Below are 18,305 nucleotides of genomic sequence, written 5' to 3'. Positions count from 1 at the left end.
AGTTGACTAAAAAGATATGAGGATTAGGAATAAAACCCAGCAACAAATCAAGAAAAAAAAAAGGATTTTCATGATTTTGATGCTCAATTATTTTGGAGTGAAAATTAAATCAAAGAAAAAAAACTCCTAGATCGTAGCATCGTACACATACTAGAAGCAAATTAACATGAATCAGGGATATTAAACGCACAAATAAAAAGAAAAAAAGAAGAAGAAGAAAGAAATTAAATGAAGAAATAACTAACCGTTGATTTACTCGTTGGGGGTATTGGTCGTCGGCTGTAAGTGCTATGTTTGGTTGTACTTTAGTTTTTGTAGAACGATAAAAGAGATGTAATCTAATATATATATATATAATATATATTTGAAAGGATTCAAATCTTTTATCCAATTTTAGTGTTTTAATTGGTGTCTAACTAATCACATTATGTAACGTCGTGTAAAAAATTTAAACTGCTTTTTAATTAATTCTTTTATACTTATTACGAGATGATGCATTATGAATTTATGATTTTATTGGTTAGACATTAATTAGAACACAACTAGATTCTCTGTACAATTTTTAGTGTCCTAATTGGTGTCCAATTAATTAAATAACACTACATCATCCCATGATAATAAACACAAAAAAATTAGTTAAAAAGCAATTCAAACTTTTTAAATAATGTGACATAATATGATAAGTTAGACACCAATTAGGATTCCAAAATTTGACAGAAAATTTGAGTCTCCAAAAATTGGACATAATACATGGATTCATATTTGAAAAGAGATAGAAGGTAAGTAAAAAAAGAAGACGCTATTTTTAATATTTTTATTTTTAATAGCTTTCTAGGGTTATTTTTATATATAACTCTTTTTTTTTTTCCTTAATTCCACGGAAGTTTTTTCTAGCGTTATTCAATAGTCAAAATTTAACGGAAGTTGACTATTGGATCCAATTTAAGGAAAAACTTTGAATTTTGACCAAGCACTTGTTTTTCTTTACTTTTCTTTTGGGTTCTTTTATGGTAAGGCCTCTTATGAATAGTGTACATTTTTTAACCGTAAGATTTGATCTAGTCACATCAAAATAAAAAAGAATAAATATTAAATAAATTTTGATATAAATCTTACAGATAAAAACTAAATACTTATCAATAGTTCATTTTTTTAAATCCTACAGTAAAAATCTCCTTTTTTACATTCAAAAAGTATTTGCTCACAAACACTACTAAGAGAGAACCTTTCTAAGAGAAAATTACAGAATTTACCTTTAAGAATACATGAGTTTAAATTTTTACCTCTTATTCTTAATTAATACTCTTTTATTAATATAATTATTTAACTAAAAAAGTTATTAATTAAGAATAAGAGATAGAAATCCTGACCCTATACACTTTTAAGGGGTATTTGTGTTCTTTCCCCTTCAATTAATCGCCTACATTTTTAAGAAGAGGCAGATCAGCTAATAAATAATTAACCCTTCATTGTTAAAATACATAAATATATTTCGTAATTACTATCCAAATATACAAGAAACAAAAAGTTACTATCCAATAATATTTGCAAGTGAAGCTAGCTAAATTGGTTTTTAGTTGATATATGAGTTGTTTTCAATATATATTCCAACGTCGGAGAAATAGCCATGCGTTGATGTTCACCAATGCCGGCACCATCAGTAGTTAGCAATATATGTTATATGACGAGTCTCCGAAGATAAATAGCTTTGTCGGCCGAAAACTAAAGAGATCATGTCCATTGCGATGGTGGTGATGATGAGAATGAGCTGAAACCATGTATTATATATACATAAATCATACAAAGAGAATTATATATATATATATATATCTCTCCGATATTTACCTAAATTTACTAGAATTTGTGTCATCATGAGTTTCCATGCAACAATTCTGTCCACGGTACATCATTATTTCTTTCCTTTTTCTGAATTTGTTTATTACAGTTTTGCAGAAACTCCGATATATGCTGAATTTGTTTGTGAATTTCCTTAAATTTAAACAGAAGAGTTTGAACAGAAATTTAAATTTCATAAGAAAAAACACTGCAGTAAACATGCTTGATCAGTAATTTGAACATATGAAACAAACGGGGACTTATTCTTTGATGAGAATGCCGTGCAGTATTTGCAGATGCATGAAAACGCTAGTACTAGAGATTGGTGGCAATTTAAACATAATTGAGGAAATTCCATACTTTGTACAAGTTTCATGGGAAAAACTAGAGCCATGACTGTGGTAACCTCAATAGTCTGTACAACTTTCGTAGTTTGCCCCGAAACTTGATTGCATCTAATGTGCAATTTGATAAAGAAGCTTCAGAGTTCAGAGTTTGCTACCATTTTCAGGAATAAACAAATCAACCTTGTTTTGATGACTGTCTAAGAGAAGAAACAATTGACCTGTTCCACAGATAACGACTTCAGAGAAGGTGAAAGCCAGTACATGGCATCCCTTAGATCGGAGCTCTTCGACAATGGATGGAGCGTCTTGACCTTCAGATGCTCTACGGCAAGCAAGAGAGAGCGACAAAAGCTTCTCAACTCATTTGGAAAGATGAGAGCCTGCAATTAATAAGAATGTCAACATATCAAACGATGAAAAAATTAACAACAAAATAAAGAAGTTGATAAATACAATGTTATAATACCTCTTCTGAGTACACACGGAGGCACATATTCGTGGAACAATGCAGATTTGATAGCAAGCATATCAGACTGACATACCAGCTTGTATCATAGGTGCAACATTCGCATAGAAGTTTTACATTGCAAACCAGCAGATTTGGGGAGTTCAAAGAAATGTTAAAGAACCTTTTCATGTTATAAGCGTTATAGGTAAAAGAAATTAAATTTACTGCATCGATTATAATAGCGTCAACTTCCTTTATGGATTTTTGCGAAAGAACCAAATTCTTCAGATGCCGACTTCTGATATTTTTGATGTGTTTCCATCCAAGACATCCACTTATAGTCAAGTTCTCGAGGGTATGTTCTGAGATATAGTCTTCCAACCATCGGCCATCTAGTTCAACTTCAAACAAGGAAAGACTCTTGAGGCTCCTACAAGTGGCAAGACTAGTTTCGCAGCTCTGCCTTTTAGTACCCCGAAAATGCAAAGACTCAAGATTAATAGCTTCAATTTCGATTCTTTGATGAGACTCAAGTTCGACTTGACACGACTTCAGGCTCGAGGAAGAAACTTGAGGAGTTGACAAGTCCCCACAGTAACTTACAACCAATTTCTCAAGAGAAGGACAATTCGCAACCAGATCTTCCAATGAATGATCATTCAATCCACTAACTTCTCTTAAGGACAAAAGCTTCAAGCATGGAAGGCTTACTAGAAGAGGACTCTTCACTTTCAGACCATCCAACTTTAGAAGAGTCAAGGATTGTGCGTTAAGTACGGCCTTAGGCACACAGTAGCGTCCTCTATGGCCATAAATTGGCCTTATAAAAAGGTCTAATTCTTCCACTTTGTTCTTAACAACCACAAAATTCAACCACTTATCCAGATTAGCGTTGTCACCATCGTAAAGTATAACGAGCTCCAATCGAGTTATGGTTGAATCAGCAATGTAGCGCATACCTATCTCGCGGTATTTCAAACAGTTGTCTACAAACTTATTGAACCGCGCTTTATGACAATGCCAGGGAACAATCAAGTCACAGAAATTCAATGTTGGCACTGAATACCACATGCGTCTCCAGCGCTTGGAAAGAAGGCTCATCCGAACTACATCAACGGCAGGAAGAAAAGCGAGGATATGATGGATTATAGAATCCGATAATTTCGAGATTCGGTCCACTTCCGCACAATGTGATTCTTCACCTTTCTTACTTCCATCGAGCATTTTTACTTTTTTCACAGCCATGACGTTGAACAATAGTAATATTCTAAACAAAAATACTAAACAAGTCAAAGAATAAAAAGAATAAGTAAAATAAAGTGTATGGGTTCACACAAGCGCGTAGACACAAAGCTTTTAGAACTTTTAAGAGAATTTCCAAGAAAAAAAAACCCACAAAAAAAAAAAAATTGGTTTTTCACTTCATGAATGACAAAGATAGAAATTTTTCTCAAGAAAATCAATAAGCCATAAAACCAAAATAAGACAGCAGAACTAGTAGAGTAGAATCATACCCAAGCCCTAATAACCATTTCAACAATACTTATTCACTCAATTCTACAAATAATCGTACAAATCAATTTATTGATACTGAGGAAGAAGAAGCAAATTAGCATGAATCACGAATATTAAGAACCCAAATGAAGAACTAACGCTTAACTAATTCCAATTTTTGAGTTTTTTCGCTGAAAAGCCAAATGAAAGTTTAGAAATATTCATCAAATAAAAGCAAAACAATAAAAACCAAAGAAGAAAAAGGGAAAAATGAATCAATTTACCAGGTAGCGGTGGCGTGCGGCAGCTTTGCCGGTTGGGGAAATCTGTCGGCGGCTGTCAGTTAAGGGTTTATGTGGGTAGTTGTTGGAGAACGGAGTGTATATATATAGATATATAATTTTAATGATTATTTTAATATTTATCTATATTAATGGATATTATTATCTTAACAGTACGGTTAATATAAATAAATATGTATATATAGAAATTTAATAATGTGGTGTGATAAGAATTTAATTTTATTAATTGTTATTAATTTTTTTGATTAATTGTTCATTTTATTACGATCCTCAGATTAATAATTTATGGGTAAAGTAATAATATCTATTGATGAGTAAATATTAAAATAATCACTAAAATCACACCTATATAATATATATAAATACATATCTTTCTACCTCAAATATATTGTATTTGTCTTATATTTTACATTAGTTACTTAACAACCTACGATGTTTTGTGCTTAATGAGTTTTTATTATTATTTATTTGTTGGTTTACAACTTATACATTTGAATTTGTTTCACATAAATTTTAGTTTTTATATTGATTTATAACTTATAAGAGAATTTTGAAACATTATAAAACTAATATCATAATGAAAGTTATATTTCTTTTCTTATTTTTTTTTATTTTGGGTTAAACGGTTAGCTTTTATTTTATTTTTTCAATATCTTCAACTCGATCAAGCCACCCGACCCATTCAAATTTTAGTTGGGTGGGTTGATTTTAAATTTTAAGTTGATTGTGTGAGTTGAAAAATCTCAAAAACTCACCTAACTCACCGATGTTCACCTTTTATATATATATATATATATTTATATTTATATATATATATATTTTTATCATCTTCCTAAAAAAAATAGATCCTTTCTATATGAAGGGTCTTTCTTCCTTGATTGCAAACTTGTTAATTAGTGTATGCACTGTATTGTAAAAATTCGTATGAATGTTTAACTTTTACTTCTACTGTGACGCATTTAAATGGAATTTAATTAAATAGGTGAATTTTATCTCTTCATTCTTTTCATTTATTTTTCTATCTGTATTTCTCTTTTCCCTTTTCACCTTTCGAGTTGGCTGATGTCTCTCGTTCACTTCGCAGATTTGAGTTTTTAATTCGAACTGAGATGTGATATTTTGTGAGAACTTTTTACTGTAGCAGAAAAAATTAGATGTGACATTTTCTGAGAGCTTTTTACTGTAAAAACATAGAACTGAAAACTCAAATCGGTGAAATGAATGAGGCCTAAGACGTCTCAAGTAATGTTGCTGAACTCCTGTATAACCCATTAATTGGTACATATTTTGATCCGGTTCTCTAATACTTGTTTCTTTCCTGTTCGCTATGCGTTTTTTATTATTTATTATTATTATTATTATTATCCTGTTCGTTATGCCTTTTCTTTTATGTATATAGAGATGCTTCATTGCAAACATTTTTGCATTTTGAGAGATTGTTTTGGATATAAGAGAAAAGGTTTTAGAACGTGTATCAAATTACAACCTAAAAAAAAATTAAAACTGTTGTGAGAATAATTTTCAAACATTTTTCATTTTCTTTATAAAACCACTCTCACAATATATATTGTTTTTGTTTTAGTTATGATTTTTAAAGTATTTTCTAATCAAACTTTATTTAGAAAACATTTTTGGTTTCATGCCTCAAGAGGTGCATAAATATTTCCAAAGATCATTTCGTTAATAATTACTATCATTTCCAGAGTTAGTTTGGTTTCATGCCTATAAGCCCTAACAACCATTTCGTTAATTACTACTATTGAATTCAAAAAATCATGAGGTCAATTTACTCAAACTGAAAAAGAATAAGTAGAAGAAGAAGAAAATCAATTAACAATAAGAATCAGCAATATTAAACGCACAATAAAAAAGAAAAAAAAAAGGAAGGAAATTAAATGAATAAATAACTAACTGTTGCTCAAATGGCTGGGGAATGGGGATGTTGATCGGCGGCTGTTTGTTTGGTTGTATTTTAGTTTTATAGAACGATAAATGAAATCAGCTTTACCATTGGACGATGTTATTTTAATATTTTATTTTTTAATACCTACTAGGGTTATTTTTATAATCGGTCCTTTAAAATTCAATCGAAGTTGTCTATTGGAACTAATTTAAGTAAGGATATAAACTTTGAATTTTTTTTTGTGTGTGGAAGAGATAAACTTTGAATTTTCACTAACTCCTGTTTATCTTTAAAACTTTCATATTCAAAAAGTATTTCCTATATTGAAATAATTATTAGAATCCCACATTGACTGGAGATATTAGTATGATCCACTTAATAAGGTGAGGACAATCCTTCCCTAACAAGCTAGTTTTGTTAGGTTGAGTTAGGCTCAATATCCTTTGATTTCTGTAAAATAGTATCAGAGCAGACCCAGTTTTACAATGTTAGGTCCCCAATATCGACATATTCGCAACGGTTTGGCATGGTCCACGCTGTGCGTGAGGGGGCGTATTAGAATCCCACATTGGCTGGAGATATTGGTATGATCCACTTAATAAGGTGAGGGCAATCCTCCCCTAACAAGCCGGTTTTGTTAGGTTGAGTTAGGTCCAATATCCTTTGATTTCTGTAAAAATAATCACTTAAATTATTAAGAAGAGTTAAAGAAATAATCTCTTAATTGGTTCAAGTTTTTCTATAATACCAAAACATATTTTGTAATTAATATCCTAACATTACCAATGAAGCTAGCTCAACTGGGTTTTAGTGGATATGCGAGTTATTTTCAAAGTATTGAGTCTTGAGTCCAAGACTTCAAATCTTAGGGGATCCCTAAAATATTTCTATTTAAATATTATTTTAGTTACTAATTAATTATTTAAAATTAAGCAAAAATAATTTTCAAACTAAAAAAATTTTAAAAAACGAAACAAAAGTAAAGATTGGATCTTTTTCTCGTTGATCAACCAAATGACCTCACTAGTGAAGGTACTAAAATGCCATTGTTAAAGCCAAAGAGAAAGGTTTTGGTGACGGTGGAATGGACTGACCGGGGTACGATGAAATGGACGATGATGGCGCAAATAAGCGCGAAGGTGTATGATCCGGCATTGAGCTGGATGAATCCAATAAGCGCGAACCCGACTGATCACTTGTTGACCGTCGAGGATGTGAGATTCCATGGGAGGCTAGACCAATCTGAATATATATTTTAGCATGCAAGATAATGCATGTTTAGAATCTTATTATTAAGGGCATTATGCCCTTTTCAACAATTTGTCTAGTTGAAAAGTACTCTTTTTGAAAGCTTATGTAACGGATATAATGTTTAGATAGTTCAAAAATATTAAGAAACTTTTTCCTAAATATATAAAAGAAATGGCATCCTTTTGTTCATTTTTCATGGTAGTAAAACTTTTTGTTTATTCCTTTTCCAGTACTCCCCGCCCTTATCCCATTCAGCCTTCTGTTCCTCTTTCATTTTCTCAAAGCTCAACTTTCATCATAATTCTCTCTCATAGATTTCTTCCCATTTTTCATATCTCAACTCTCTCACTGGCTGAAATTCTAAGCTCCTTGATTGTTATCAATATTTACGATTTATGATCGATTGCGGTGAGTTTTCTTCCGTTCTTTTCATGATTGAATTCATGTGTGTCTGTGTGTATTTTCCGGGTGGAGGTGGGAATCGGGGTGATTCGCGCAATATCGATGTTTTCCTTTTTTTTTTTTTGGTCCCCCATTAAGTGTTTAATTCAACGAACGATCTTCAATTGGATTTGCATCAAATAAGTACGTTCCAAATAGAGGTTTCAGCCAAAAAAAAAAAAAAAAAAATTCAATTTATAAGCCAAGTGAAAAGAGCTCTATTTCCAGTACCAAAGTCACTCCGATAATGAATCAAAATCAAGAGTTGCTGCAAGGTGTTTGTGGGGAAGATGATTTGGCAAAAGTGAATCAATTGTTCAACAAGTGTTATTAAAAGCAGTCTAACTAATGATGAAATTGCTGCTATTTTTTGGCTAACGTTCTCAACATATTTTAGTGTGAATTATGGACTCTTCAAACCGCTCATTGGCACGAAAAACTTTTCTTTTGAATAACAAAGACCCCGTTCATTTCACCGATTCGAGTTTAGAATTCGAGTTTGTTACAGTAGAAAACTCTCAAAAATAATTACATCTAACTTTTTTGCTACAGTAAAAAACTCTCACATAAAGTCACATCTCAACTCGAATTAAAAACTCGAATCAGTGAGCTAAACGGGCCCAAAGTATGCAAGTTTTACAATAGAACAAAATAAGTCAGGTTGCCCTAGCAAGTCTTCATCAGGTGGCAGTCTTCAGTTCTGTTGGATGTTAAGCTGTGGGACGATGAGAGACAGACATGAAGAAGCTCGAGGTATATGCAAGAAGTGTTATTGTGTGTTCATCGAACTTTGCGTTATCCTTGAGGCGACCTCGATCATTTCTGTGGACAATTTCGTCGAGGAAGACCTCGCGAGTATGTGCAGAGTTGTGACATACATTCATTAATGTGCCTTTCAACAAAATATTTAAGTCTAATTCTATTAGTATTTTCTTTTTGTTCTATCACCAAGATTTATGTTTATTGTTAATTTTCTTTTTCCCCATTAATTCAATCAGGTTTGTTTCTTTCCTATTCCTTTTCTAACTTCTTTGTTACCTCTTTAGTAGAGGCTCACCTTGACAATGCCATGCGTACATTCATGTATCATGTACTGGAAATTGGTGTCAGATTAGACAATATAAAATTGTGGAAATCCCAACATATTTGTACAACTATTGTGATTTGTAGTTTGCCTGAAAATTGATTGTGTTTGATGTGCAATTCGGTACAGCTAACAACTTATACTGGAAGAAGCTTCACAATTTGCTTCCATTTCGGGATAAAAAATTAAACAAAATAAACAAAAAAATCCAAGTTTTTCCACTTCATAACACGTTAAAACAAACCTTTAGTACATTCTTGTATATGAAAAGTGCAACCTTCAGTACGCTTTTCTCGAAGATACAGAGACATATTGAAACAAAAGGAATCATTTGGTAAATGTCTAAGGCGTCGTTCATTTCACCAATTCAAGTTTTCAATTCCAGTTTTACTACAGTTAAAGTTTTCACAAAAAGTCACATCTAACTTTTTCTGCAGTGAAAAGCTCTCACATAAAGTCACATCTCAGCTCGAATTGAGAACTCGAATCCTCAAATTGAATGAGGCCTAAAAGTGAAAACCATTCTTCTGTTGTTCCATAGATAATGACTTTAGAGATGGTGAAAGCCAATACAAGGAATCCTTTAAGTCGGACATTTTCGACAATCGACTATATGTTGTGACCTTCAGATGCTCTACGGCAAGCAAAGAAGAGCGACAAATGCTTCTCAATTCATTTGGAATGATGAGAGCCTGCAATTAAAGGGCAAAAAAAAAGAAGCGTGTCAGAGAGGATCTAATAATGAAGAAAAAAATTACTTCGAAATAATCATTTGTCAATACAATAACAATATATAGGCCTCGTTTATATTAACTGATTCGAGTTTTCAATTTCAATTTTGCTGCAGTTAAAAGTTCTTATAAAAAATCACATCTAATTTTTTTCTATTATAGTAGAAAGCTCATATAAAATTACATATCAACTCAAATTAACGAACTGAACGAAGTTATAGTACCTCTTCATAGTAGACATCCAGGCACATGTTCTTGGAACAGCTAACGTCTGATAGTAAGCGCATCAGATTGACATACCAGTTTGTATCATAGATACGATATTGGCTTGTAAGTTTTACATTGCAAACCCGCAGATTTGGGGAGTTCAAAGAAATGTCACAGAACTTTTTCATGCGATGAGCTTTATAGGTAAAGGAAACTAAATTTACTGCATCAACCTTAACAGCGCCGGCTTCCTTACTTAATCTTTGGGAAATAATTAAGTTTTTCAGGCGCGGACTTCGGATATTCTTGACATCGTTCCATCCGATAGATCCACCTATAGTCAAGCTCTCAAGGGTGTGTTTGAAAATATAGTCTGCCAAGCATCGGCCTAGAAATTCAACATTATACAAGGAAAGACTCTCGAGACCCGCACAAGTTGTAGCAAGACTAATTCTGCAGTACTGAGCGCCCGTAAAAAGCAAAGATCGAAGGTTAATAGCTTCGATTTTTATCTTCTGACGAGGGACAAGTTGGACTTCGGAGGACTTCAGACTCGACGAAGAAACTCGAGGAGCCGACAAGTCCTTGCAGTCCTGTAAAACCAGTTTCTCAAGAGAAGGACAGTTGGCCAATAGATCTTCAAGCGAATGATCATTCAATCCGCCGACATCTTTCAAGGACAAAAGCTTCAAAAATGGAAGGCACACTTGAAGAGGACTCTCCATTTTCAGCCCTTCCAGCTTTAGAAGAGTCAAAGACTGTGCTTTAAGTATGGCCTTAGGCAAGCGGTAGTGCAATGTTAGTCCTGTGCGAGACAGGGGTCTTAACAAGAGATCTAATTCCTCCATTTTGTTCTTGACAACTAGAAAATTCAACCATTTATCCACGCGAGTGTAGTCAGCATCATGTGGCATCTGAAGGCTAAATCGGGTTATGGACGAATCCGCGATGTAGCGCATGCCTATCTCGCGGTGTTTCAAACACTCGTCTACAAACTTATCAAAGCGTTCTTTCCACAAGTCAGTATGGATCTGATAAAAATTCAACGCCGGGACCGAATACCACACGCGTCTCCAACGCTTGGACAGAATGCTCATCCGAACTACCTCAATGGTGGGAAGAAAAGAGAGGATTTGGTGGGTGATAGAATCCGGCAATTTCGAGATTTGGTCACCCTTTTTTCTTCCATCAAGCTTTTTTACTCTTTTCGCAGCCATGATAATTGAATAATGTTAATCTAAAAAAATATATATATATGTCAAGAGAGTATTGTGGTTCATACAAGCACATAGCCACAAATTGTGTCCCATATCGGACTAGTTAGTACTACTCTTTCTTAAAACCTTATATGAGAATTTACCAAAACATAAATAAAAATAAACATAAAAATAAAAACTTAAGGTTTTTTACTTCATGAAAATGACAAGATAGATCCTTCTTTTTTCATAATAAATAATAGTACCAGGAAGAGTGAGGAGTTCTTTTTTTTTGTTTCTTTTTTTTGCTTTTTGTTCAAGAAAATCAACAAGCCAATTATGTACCTTCGAAGAATTTCAGGAATTAGTCCAATTTGATTTAAGGTTTTTTACTTCATGAAAATGACAAGATAGATCCTTCTTTTTTCATAATAAATAATAGTACCAGGAAGAGTGAGGAGTTCTTTTTTTTGTTTCTTTTTTTTGCTTTTTGTTCAAGAAAATCAACAAGCCAATTATGTACCTTCGAAGAATTTCAGGAATTACTCCAATTTGATTCCGTAAATATCAGAGCCTGCAGTTTAGTACAACGATATTAAGATTTGGAATAAAAACCAGAATAAATCAAAAAGAAAAAAAATAGATTTTCATTATTTTAATGCAAAAATATTTTTGTGTGGTAATTAAATCAAAGGAAAAAAAAAACTAAATAATTCTACAGTACTAGTACAGAATAAGCATCATACCCAAGCCCTAGGAAACATTTCAACAGTATTATTTCACACGTTACTTCAAATAACGGTGTAAATCAATTTACTCATACTAAAACAAATTAACATGAATCGGGAATATTAAACGTCAAATAAAAAGAAAAAAAAAGAAGGAAAATGAAGAAATAACCAAACTGTTGCTTAACTGGTTGGGGGCATTGGTCGGCGGCTTCAAGAGCTATGTTTGGTTGTATTTTAGTTTTTATAGACGATAAAAGAGATGAAAGCTAATATTAATAGTCGATATTATTTTTAGTATTTTAATTTTCAACGGAAGTTATTTCAACAAAAAAAAAAAAAATCTACGGAAGTTGACTATTCGCTAATTTAAGGAAAAACTTTGAATTTTGACTAAGACCTGTTTGTCTTTAAATCTCTTTTTGGATCCTTATAAGGTAGGGCCTTATACGGCGGGTAGTATAGAAAAAAAGAGAGAATTTATCATTGAGAGTACATGAGTTTGAATTTTTACCTTTTACTCTTGATAAATACCCTTTTGTTAGTGTATTATTTGACCAAAAAGGTTATGAATCAAGAGTAAATGGTAAAAATCTGGACCAATGTACTTTTAAAAGGTATTTGTCAAGATTACCCAGTAGTATAAGTTTCTCACTGATCAAAATCACATAAAATTAAAAAGGAAAAATTTTATAAACTTCCCCTAAACTATGTCACTTATGTCAACATGTCCCATAAAATTCAAAATTTACATGTTGTGCCCTCTGAATTATGATACGTCTCCAACTTTCCTTAACTTTCCCCCTCCGTCGGTTTTTGTTAATATTTTGGAGTATAAATTTTATATGAAAATTGTGTAAGATGGCCTTTTTTAACCAACTCTTTTCATAAATGGCCGAACTTTTTTAATTTTACGAAAATGACCGTTTTGTTTACATGAGTCAAACAGTGATTGACCTATAAATCACAGCCAATCAGTGAAAAACTAGAGTTCATCAATGATTGACCATTACGTCAATCAGTGATTGACCGTGGAGTCAATCGATGATTGACCACTAAATTAATGAAAACGGCCATTTTTGTAATTTTGTAAAACTTCAACCATTTATGAAAAACAACCTTTAAAAAAACAAAAAAAAAACTATTTGTGCTTAAATTCAATTTTCAAAATTCTCCCTAAATTATTTCACTTGTGACAACATGCATCCCGAACTTTAAAACGTACCTATTTCACCCCTTGAACTATGATAAGTCTCCAGATTTACCCCTTCAATATTTTTGAAACATACGTGATGTTTTTTAGATGGAATTAAAGAGTTGTTATTTTGTTTAAGTTTAGGCGCAACATTTAGGGGTTAATATGTCTTTCACTCTAGATAAATTAATAAGGCGCTAAATCTTATACATATTTTCTCTTTAAAGTAGATACTCAAAAGCAAGAAAACTGGAAGGAAAAATTGTGAAGAATAGATTTGAATTCAATTTTTTTTCAAAGGAAATTGTATTTCAAAACACAGAAATACAAACACTAATGTTGATATAAATAACCTCGCAATATGAACGTAACTTGATCCCGACCATTGACCGGTTCATCACTTATCGTGAAAACTAGAGGGGAGGAAAATGTGCACTGAGCTCTTGCAACTGGAGGCAGGGACAAGCAACAAGCACACATATGGCTCTTTGATAGGCAACTTCGATCAATTGAGTCTAAGATACTTAGACCAAAGGTCAACCATAACACCGCCGAGAAACACCTTATGCGGATAGAACATAACAAAATAATCGGCCAATAGAAAAACTACCTCCGTTATTAAAAATTTAAAACAAATACATGAAAGCAAGACACAAAATCTAAGCGACGGAAAATACATCGCCTTTATTGGATACAAAAACAACTTCCATAGGAAGAACCATTAGTTTCAAAGGCGACCCGTGCATCCGAACGGACTCAAGAAGATAGATTTGGAGCAGCACCACACCAGCTTGTGAGGCCACGGGCAATTGAGAGAGAGAGAGAGAGAGAGCCTAGTAGGGTAGAATGTTTTTCTGAATTCAACTTAAGGTTTGTGGTTGTGGTTTGTGGATATATCCTACAAAGCTGATCTTATGCACCCAAAAAAAAAAAAAAACTTATGCTGTCATGAGTACTTTCCCTTGAGAAATTCAGTGCTAGGACAGCGGATTAACATGCCCGTTCATTTTGCTGATTCGAGTTTTGCTACAGTAAAAAGCTCTCAGAAACAGTCACATCTAACTTTTTTGCTACAGTAAAAAGCTCTCACATAACATCACATCACTGGAATTAAAAACTCGAATTAGCGAACCGAACGGGACAAAAAAAATACCAATTCTCCAGAGAGGGCAGTATGATTTTAAAATTGATGAATCTATTTAGGAAAAGTTATATTTCATTATTGATTAAAAATCGTAACTCAATTGTTATACGTCACTTGATGCTATAAAAAAAGATCGATATAAATAACTTGGTATCCCTAAGGTTACCTATATATGATTAATTGATCTTTATTTTTTTTTCTTGCTGAAAAAAATTATCGCTTACATAATCAAATCTTATACGATTGATTTTATCTAAAAAATCCGTAAGTGACGTAATTTATCCATAATTAATGGATATATAGAGGTATAAATGGCTACGCAAATGATTACCTGCACGCTAAACCTTCATTTAATTTCATTTATTTATTTGTTTTGCTTGTAAACATACCCTTTTCTTGCTTTGTTATTCCACTTTGTGAGTTCAATACTATGATCAACATTGCATATTCTTCATTATTTCTTTTTGTAGTCTAAATACTACTAAGTATTATCCTATAATACTTTTATTCATTCCTACAGGCAATTGGCAGAATTCACAATATATATATATATATCTGGGCTTAAAGGCACCAGCTATATATATGCTTTGAATTTTTCCCTTGGTGAGGATCAAAGAGTTTAATTAACGAATTTTTTCGCAGTGCTCGAGATCCATGTACCGATCATTTTTGACAATTTGTACTCCAATATAAAATATGCATAATATTTATAAACATCTCTAATACGTACAATGCCAATACTGAGCATGCATTTAGTATTTCAGTAAAAAAAATATATTATTCTTCAAATTCCATGGTACATATAATATCAAATTTAAAACACACACATATAGATATAAATTTAACACACACTCACACACACACACACACACACACACACACACACACATAATATTATGTGGTATTAAACTATGCACAAAGTATATGATATCAACGTTTTGCTTATTATTGCTTGATAATAATAACATATTAATTAACCTGATCTTTTAATAATGACAACACTATAACTTACATAAAAGTTTTTCTTTGATATACACGTAATATCAGCATTTACATCTACAATGATCTTATAAGAAGTTAGAAACATAAAGAAATATTTATTTTTTTTCCTTTATTTGAGGAATATAAAAATAAAAATAAACATATCATAAAACAATAATAAAAACTAAAATATTGCGATGAACTAAAGAGAACAAAAGAGAAAAAATATGAGAATCAATATAAAAGACATTTAATATTACTTTCAATTCTTTCATTCACTAGTAAGAGGTAAAAAATATATACTCATACAATCTCTATTTATAGACTGAGAACAAGAACTGTGGGTAAGAGTAGAATGCGTAAGTTACATAGATTATACATAATATTAAGAGCGGGATTATGGGGTAATTAACAATATTATTAGGGAAATATGGACTGGAATTGAGGTCTAAATGAGAGGGTTATGCATATAGTTATGGAATACTAAGCGACATCCGCACACTTCAAAGACAACAAACAACAAATTAATCGAAATTACTACATACTGCATTCTCAAACTCGTTCATCTCCATTCCAACTTGCCTTAACTTTAGGACCGGTTGGCCCATCATCCCCAGGCCCCCACTTCCACAAATAATTAACCCACGCCGGCTCCACCACCGCTCCGGCCGCCAAATATTCCGCTGCCACCACCTCGAAGTTTGCACCCGTGTCCATAACAATGTTACTCTTGGCAGTGTCATTTCTTACTCCTATCGCGTCAGTCCCTTGCATCACAACCCCTGGCTTCGCATACATTGCGTGTCCATTCAGGGACGCGTAGGTCACGGGCCTTTTTCCGCCGCCAACACTGTCGCCGCCGCCATTGTTTTCGTAGAATTCAAGCCCGGAAGCCTCAACCCACTCGCCCGTGCTATGCTGTGACAAGTAGAGCTTCCGCAATTCTCCGCTGAAATTGCTAACTCGGAGCGTTATGTGCTCCCAGTCACCTATGTGTTCGCCTATGTTTCCCAATCCGACCGTGATCGCCCCTACTTTAGCCCTTGCGGGACCATTGAACGGGTAAAAAAACCATACTGCAATGTCGGTGAATGTTGACCCGAACATTGGCTTTGCTTGCAGGTAAGCCTGCACGGAGTCTAAATCGCCTCTCTTCACCTTCTCTTTCTCATTTTTGTCTTTTGGTAGGTCTAACCAGTACTCGCCGTCGTTCGAGCCACCTTGGGGGAGGTTCGATCCCGTTGGCTCGACGGGGGTGGGATTAGACTCTTCACCGCGTTTGTACAAAAGTGCGCCGTTGTCGAAATACCATGTCACCGAAGAAGGAAGGTACTTCTCGTCCGGATGGAAGTACACTATAGGAGCGTAAGCTCGGAAAATGGCCTCAATCTGGGGTAGATTAGGCATGGAAGAGTGTAATTCGTTGGAATCATTGGCATTTTTCAAGCAAGCCAAGGAGGAAGGAAGGGCATCAGTACCGCCGATTTGCGCGGAGAAAGTGCCGACAGCAACGCCAAGGGATTGTGTCCCCCGGTTGGTTGGCCGTAGGCTATAGATGTTGAAACCTTTGGCATCATTCTCCTTGCTTGATCCCCAAATCCACGACTCCGCCTCGCACGGCTCGGTGAGATCGGCGCGGACGCATCGGATTTTGTCAAGTGCTGGCTTTTGGGGCACATCCGTGACGAGAAACCCAACGGCTTTGTAGCCATCTGGGGGAGTTGGTAGCCAGACGTACCCGTTGCTGTCTTGCTTGATTTTGAGCGATTCGCTGCTCCAAACCAGAGAGTAATCTACCGGTTTACTTAGAGCATTTCCATTGGTGGATCCGCCCTCGTTGTTGTCTTTTGCTGCCAGTGCCCATCCGAAGAGAGGCTTGTTGTTAGGCTGACTATAGCAGCCTAACATGTGGAACCCTTCCGGTATCGGCGACGGCTCAAAGAAGGTGGCTCCGAGATTGTCCGGTCCTCCTTCTTGGGTGGCCCAAACTTTGTTGAAAGTCGAAATTTGGCAAACTTGTATTCCTCCAAGATCAATCCTCCCGCTCGCAAATCCATCGCCTATAACACGAAAAAGACTGTTTATTTAGTATTCCAAAAACGATAGAAGTGTGTGTTTGCTATGTATATACATATATGCGTATATATATATACATATATGTATGTACGTATTTATATTGTTGAATACCTGGTATAGAAGTGTGTGTTTGCTATGTATATACATATATGCGTATATATATATATATACATATATGTATGTACGTATTTATATTGTTGAATACCTGGCGGCAAAGAGGGCAGTGCAGAAGGAAGCTTGAAAATAGAGTCAACGGGCAAAGGCTCCCTTTTGTTGGAGACATCTGTTGTACTTGACGAATTCCCCATGGTGAAGTAATTAGTTTTTTTCTGATTTCTGATCAAATTAGCTAGAGATAATTAATATTGTGAGGTTAACTTAAAGATTGGTCGAATATGTGAAAGGTATATATATTGGTGATTTGATATCAGAAGAAAAATATTGTAGATCAGGATAACAAGAGGGATATTCTGTCTAATATTGGGAATTAAACCAAAGAAGACGTCAAAGATATGTATGGATATTTCGTGCAAGAAAAAATAATGACATACGCTTGGGACTGATCTTAATCTATATATACACACACATCAATGTGTCACTCCCTATATATATATATATATATATAGAGAGAGAGAGAGAGAGAGAGAGGAGAGGAGGGGGTTTGTCTTTGGCAGAGGGTGCAGAGCGGAGAGAGAGAGAGAGAGAGAGAGAGAAAAAGAGGGGGAGAAGGAGAGAGAGAGAGAGAGAGAGAGAGAGAGAGAGAAGAGAGGAGGGTGTTTGTCTTTGGCAGAGGATGCTCCTTAATATATATATATATATAACATAAACAATAATTTTAGAAACGTGTCATATTAGTTTTTTAAAGATAAATTTTTTATTTGTATCTTTTTATGAAGTCATTATTGTATAAAATGTTATTTAACGTGGAGGGTGTTTGTCTT

General features: G+C 34.0%; 3 protein-coding genes across 3 annotated transcripts; all 3 read right to left on the bottom strand.

Annotated features, from left to right (window-relative positions):
• Positions 1-1,657: 1,657 nt before the first annotated feature.
• On the bottom strand, positions 1,658-4,473 carry LOC21394238 (F-box protein At5g03100). The gene is made up of 4 exons (XM_010101472.2): positions 4,410-4,473; positions 2,650-3,898; positions 2,402-2,563; positions 1,658-1,768 (listed from the first exon to the last, which is right to left on the bottom strand). Exons 2-4 carry the CDS (start codon positions 3,874-3,876, stop codon positions 1,658-1,660), a joined length of 1,500 nt encoding a protein of 499 aa, XP_010099774.2. The 5' UTR covers positions 3,877-3,898; positions 4,410-4,473.
• A 5,139-nt stretch (positions 4,474-9,612) lies between these two features.
• Positions 9,613-11,261, bottom strand: LOC21394237 (F-box/FBD/LRR-repeat protein At2g26030). The gene is made up of 2 exons (XM_010101471.1): positions 10,062-11,261; positions 9,613-9,798 (listed from the first exon to the last, which is right to left on the bottom strand). Exons 1-2 carry the CDS (start codon positions 11,259-11,261, stop codon positions 9,613-9,615), a joined length of 1,386 nt encoding a protein of 461 aa, XP_010099773.1.
• A 4,329-nt stretch (positions 11,262-15,590) lies between these two features.
• Positions 15,591-17,946, bottom strand: LOC21394236. Its single transcript, XM_010101470.2, has 2 exons — positions 17,570-17,946; positions 15,591-17,348 (listed from the first exon to the last, which is right to left on the bottom strand). Exons 1-2 carry the CDS (start codon positions 17,670-17,672, stop codon positions 15,841-15,843), a joined length of 1,611 nt encoding a protein of 536 aa, XP_010099772.1. The 5' UTR covers positions 17,673-17,946; the 3' UTR covers positions 15,591-15,840.
• Between the last annotated feature and the right edge of the window lie 359 nt (positions 17,947-18,305).

The sequence above is a fragment of the Morus notabilis genome, unplaced genomic scaffold, assembly GCF_000414095.1.
Source record: "Morus notabilis unplaced genomic scaffold, ASM41409v2 Scaffold1340, whole genome shotgun sequence".
In the NCBI taxonomy this organism is placed as follows: domain Eukaryota; kingdom Viridiplantae; phylum Streptophyta; class Magnoliopsida; order Rosales; family Moraceae; genus Morus; species Morus notabilis.
Note: the sequence above shows the minus strand (reverse complement) of the source record. Positions and strands in the feature narration are given on the sequence as shown.

Excerpts from the sequence above, each read along its gene's own strand:
- LOC21394238 (XM_010101472.2), bottom strand. The coding sequence starts at position 3,876 with ATGGCTGTGAAAAAAGTAAAAATGCTCGATGGAAGTAAGAAAGGTGAA. Across the intron at positions 2,564-2,649 it reads TCCGTGTGTACTCAGAAGAG|GCTCTCATCTTTCCAAATGA; the intron begins GTATTATAACAT and ends TATTAATTGCAG. Across the intron at positions 1,769-2,401 it reads AGTCGTTATCTGTGGAACAG|CTCATTCTCATCATCACCAC; the intron begins GTCAATTGTTTC and ends ACATGGTTTCAG.
- LOC21394237 (XM_010101471.1), bottom strand. The coding sequence starts at position 11,261 with ATGGCTGCGAAAAGAGTAAAAAAGCTTGATGGAAGAAAAAAGGGTGAC. Across the intron at positions 9,799-10,061 it reads TGGATGTCTACTATGAAGAG|GCTCTCATCATTCCAAATGA; the intron begins GTACTATAACTT and ends CTTTAATTGCAG.
- LOC21394236 (XM_010101470.2), bottom strand. The coding sequence starts at position 17,672 with ATGGGGAATTCGTCAAGTACAACAGATGTCTCCAACAAAAGGGAGCCT. Across the intron at positions 17,349-17,569 it reads ACTGCCCTCTTTGCCGCCAG|GCGATGGATTTGCGAGCGGG; the intron begins GTATTCAACAAT and ends TTCGTGTTATAG.